The sequence below is a fragment of the Halichoerus grypus genome, chromosome 13, assembly GCF_964656455.1.
Source record: "Halichoerus grypus chromosome 13, mHalGry1.hap1.1, whole genome shotgun sequence".
Classification (NCBI taxonomy): Eukaryota; Metazoa; Chordata; class Mammalia; order Carnivora; family Phocidae; genus Halichoerus; species Halichoerus grypus.
Genome location: NC_135724.1, coordinates 26,361,248 through 26,365,848, shown reverse-complemented (window position 1 = coordinate 26,365,848; position 4,601 = coordinate 26,361,248). Strand labels below are relative to the sequence as shown.

General features: G+C 59.2%; 1 protein-coding gene across 1 annotated transcript in view; it reads right to left on the bottom strand.

Annotated features, from left to right (window-relative positions):
- Positions 1–2,922, bottom strand: part of SKOR2 (SKI family transcriptional corepressor 2) — a 33,760-nt gene extending 30,838 nt beyond the window's left edge. The window contains exon 1 of the mRNA XM_078060120.1: positions 325–2,922. Coding sequence (XP_077916246.1) covers positions 325–2,922 — 2,598 coding nt within the window. The remainder of the gene's footprint in view (positions 1–324) is intronic.
- Between the last annotated feature and the right edge of the window lie 1,679 nt (positions 2,923–4,601).

Sequence of the window (4,601 nt, the reverse complement as noted above, 5' to 3'; positions counted from 1 at the left end):
GTGGGGGGGAAAGTGGGGCTGGTGGATTAGAGGAAGAACTTGGTCAATTAAGGGGTCTTTTCCAACTTCTATAAGCAGCCAACTTAAATGTAGGAAGGAATAGAGGCCCCAAAGCCTTTGAAAGGCTTTGTAAAAGAGAGACCAGAAACCACATTTTTATGGAGGACCATTGGCAGTAAAGAAGCCCTCCCAAACACACTGAATATTTCATTTCTGTGGGGAAATCTGGTGATTCATCTTTCCTGCGCATATGTAACTGATTCAGCCTAAAGGTGCATTTAAATAATAATAATTAGCTTGAAGGAGCCTAAAGGGGATATTTACATCTTTGTAGGAGGGCGGCTCCTCCAGTGATGGATGGTGGACCGGGCTGCCCGGGCTGCTGCTACCGCCGCCACTTGCTTTCTGGGAGGCCAGAGGTGGGGGCGGGGGCGGGGGCAGGTCTGAGCCGCTGGGGTCACCCAGTTTCCCGTCCTCCTGCAGCAGCCTGGAGGAGTTCAGGGCGAGTGGGAAAGTGCCCGGCGCGGCCGGTGCGCGATCCCGGCTGCTCCCCTTCTCTGACAGCCCTCGGCCCTGGAGGTACCGGCCGCCCCCGACTAAGGGGTCCCCTAGCAGGACCCCCGTCTCCTCGTCTTCCTCCTCCTCGTCGTCAGGGTCTCGACCTTCCCCCTCCTCTTCTTCGCCCTCGGGGGGTTTGTGGCCCTCCACGTCCACCTCCTGCTCTTCTTCCTCGTCATCCTCGTCCTCGGAGCTGTCCTCGCTGGGGTAGCTGCAGCTGGTGCCCCCGGGGGACAGAAGGCCTCGGTGGTGCGGCTGCAGGGCCAGCGGGGGCGGCGGGGGCGGGGGCGGCGGCGGGGCGGGGTGGTGGCGCTCAGAACCCGGCTCGTCGGGCTGCGGGGGCAGTAGCAGCAACGGTGACGGCGGCTGCGGGGGATGATGGTGATGGTGGTGGTGCGGGTGGTGATGGTGGTGGTGGTGATGCGCTTGGGCCGAGTGTGGCGCTCCCGCTGACGCCCCGTGCAGCTTGGCCAGGCTCTCTGCGTCGTCCTTGCCGCCCACCGGCCGGAAGGCGCTCGAATGGTGGTAGCTGCCTCCGCCCGCCTTGCGCCCCTCCAGGAGGTGCGGATGGTGGGGTGCGGGCACTCGGGCTCCCGCGGGGCCCGCTCCAGTGGCCGCGGCCCCTGCACCCGACACGGCGCCGGGGTCGGCGGGCGGCGTGGAGCCCGCGCTGCAGTCCCCGCCGCTGCCGCCCGGGGGCGATTCGAAGAGAGTGTCGCGGGCGCCCGCGCCCCCAGCAGGAGGCGGAGGGCCGGAGCCCGGGCCGTTGGCTACCACCGGAGGGGGCTGACCCGGCGGGGGCGCAGCTTCTGCGCTCCCACCCGCGCCGCCGGGCTCGGCCAGGTCCAGGAAGGCCTGGCGCAGCAGGGCCGGGCTTTCTCCAAGCGCGCAGCCGAGCGCCGAGGGCGGCTGGGGCGGGGGCTGTAGGTAGGTGGGCACCGGAAGCCCGCCTGGGGTCCGCGGAGGCCAGAACATGCAGAAGGGCGGGTAGAAAGCGTCCTTGCGGCCCGCGGGCCAGAAGAGGCCGGACAGGCCGGCCTTGGGCGCCGCGCCCGCACCGCCCGCGCCCCCCAGGGCCTCGGCCGCGGCGCCCGCGTCCTCCTTCTTGTGGCACAAGCCGAAGGCGGCGGCTGCGGCCGGGAAGGTGTAAGGATGCGGGAAGAGCCCCCCGCAGCCGGGGAACTTCTGCAGCACTCCCCCGAAAGAGCCCTTGCTGGGCACCGGAATGACCGGGTAGCTGCGCGGGCCTTTGGCGCCAGCCGCCGCGCCCGCGCCCGCGCCGGCGCCAACGCTGGTCACGCAGCCGCCCCCGGCGCCGCCCCCTCCCGCCCCGGCGCCGCCCGAGGCCGCGGCCACCGAGAGGCTGGCGGCGGCGGCGGAAAGGCTGGCGGCGGCCACGACGGCCGCCTCCTGCAGCGAGTCGTCGTCGTCGTCGAAGCGCGGCCGCTTGTGATGGGCGTGGGGCGCGCCCGCCAGCTCGGCCAGGGGTGGCGGCGGCGGCGGGGGCGGGGGCGCCCCCAGCAGGTGCGGACCCAGTAGTCCTCCGCCTCCAGCCACCGCAGCTGCCGCTGCCACGGCGGCAGCCTTGACCGAGCTGAGCGGGTGGCAGGCGGGGTGCGCGCCCGGCTGGGGCAGCGCGCGCTTTCGGCTACCGCCGTTGAACATGGCCTTGACATCCTCCCAGGCGAAGACTAGCTCGTCCTGGGGACTCTTGTCAGTGAGCTTGAGATGACGGCGCCACGAGTTGAAGTTGGCTGCGTCCGGCTGCGTGTACTTGGCGTCGGGCGTACGGTGCGAGTGGAAGATGAACTTGTTGGGTGAGAAGTACATGTTGCAGTAGCTGCATTTGATGCACTTGGCGCGGGAGCTGTTGTAACGCGCGGGGATGAAGCTACCGCGGCAGCCCCAGGCGCACTCATGAGACACGTCGAAGGCGAAGTTGTCGGGCAGCTTGGGCGGCCTGTTTTCGCCTAGGAACGACTTGCACAAGCGCTCGGCCTCACGCTTGGTGATCATGCCGCAGCGGCGCGATGAGATGGGCATGGCCCCGGCGCGCCGCAGGATCTCCAGCTGCACCGGCGTGCACTGCACGCACGTGATGCCCAGCGCCACACGACGGTTGTGGATCTCGTTGTAACTGAAGTTCTTGAGGAGAGTGTTGGAGATCTGTGCCAGGCACAGGCGCTCTTGCCCGTCGATCACCAACGACACGATGGGAATGCCGTAGAGGATCACCTGGCCCACCTGGTTGGGTTTGAGGTTGGCGTGGCCCGGCCGCGGCTGGCTCAGCGCGTCGGGCTGGAAGGCGCTCGACGGCGATGCCAACAGGATGTCGTTGGGCCCCGGCAGCGGGCTGGAAGCCATTTCCTCCGCCGCGGAAGCCCGGGCCGAGCCCTCCGGGTCTGTCTTGGAGACTGGAATGGAAAGGAGAAAGCGTTGACTAGAGCCTTTTCAGTCTTGAAACAGAGGGGTGGGTTGAGCCGCTAACTAAAGAATTATAATAACTCCCTAGCTCTGGCTAAGTAAGACAAGATTAGCGCTGGGCAAAGGGACCAAGTTTCAGACACAGAAGTCATCTCTCTTAGTTGTCTTCAAGGTTGCCCTTTGGAAATGCAGGGATTGGGAAGTACTTTTCTTCTATTCTAAACATCCAAAGTAAGTTAACTGTGTGTTTAAAAAAAATGCAATCAATTCCTAAGAAACTCAAAAACTTACCCTCCATTTATAGAAGCTGTTAGAATGAAACGGCATGCCCGCTAGAAATTAGGAAGTAATGATGACAGTTGTAACTATTACAAAGTATAAAAATTATGGAAAACTGGGGGGGGGTGATCATTGAAACCCAAATTTAAAAAGAGAGACCATTTACGTTTGCTTAGAAATAGATTGATTTTGGTTAAGAAAAATAAACCCAAACCTTTAAAAAAGTGATTTTTGTGGTATTTGTGGTTTCCTTGGGAGGAAATGCGCTACTGGTTGAGACACAACTTATTAAAGCAAAACGAAATCCCTCCTCCCCCATCTTTGCCATTAGATCTTTTGATACTGTAATTAGAATTTTTTTGAAAGATGGGAAAATGTACAAAGCCATATGCACGATTGCACTAAAATAGGCCGTCTTACTTTCAGTCTTTCAAAAGCCACTTGCTGAACTCAGTGGTTCTGGTTCCAGAGACACGTAGTTTAAGAGGATGAAGTTGTAGATGTGTAGGCATTTAAAAACTGTTTTCTGTCATTTCCATGACAATGAGCAAATAAGTACAGGCAAGTTTGTGAAAGCCCAGAAACTGTGTAAAGAAACTAACAATTCGTGGTGATCATTAGTGGCCGGCTTTAAAAGGCCAGTTTAGTTGTGAGATGAACCACTTTCTGTGACACTTCTTTTTCTGATCTATGTAGATATCTCGGTATCTATAAGGGGGAAAAGATGACCCACGGTTTAGATAATTCGTGGACCAGGTAATGTGTGGGAGTGTTGAAAGCAGAAGCTCAGGGTTGGGCCTGCAGTAAAATGTCTATCATCTTCAGTCATTGGGATACCATAATAGGGGGAAATATTCAGTAAATTGAAAACACACAAAAAGCAAGCGGAAGAAATCTTTGTGATAAACGCTGCTAAGTCAAACCAACAAAGTTGTTCATTCCCTAGGAAGACAGACAGTGACCCTTCCACAGCTACATGTCAGGTGGGGTGCGGCTGCTACCACTACCCTTTGCCCTGGTAAATCACTGATGGCCAGAAGCATCGCCACTCTTGGCCAAGTACACTGGAGTTTGCTATTACAGCGATTTCAGAGGATATACTATCCTACCCTTTCACCCAAATCGTCAGGTCCTTGCCCTCTCTGGGCCCCTGGGACATCTATCCCTATGCCTTTACCCTGCTGCCCCCTGGATCCTCAGCTCTCATTACCTTCTGCAGCCTCCAGGAAGGTTGAACAAACCTCGACGCGATCAAACGAGACGAGAGCCTGGCTTGTCACTTCGGATGGATCAGAGACAATATTTCCAGGGGACAGGGCGTTAAATGGCAGTTCATGGCA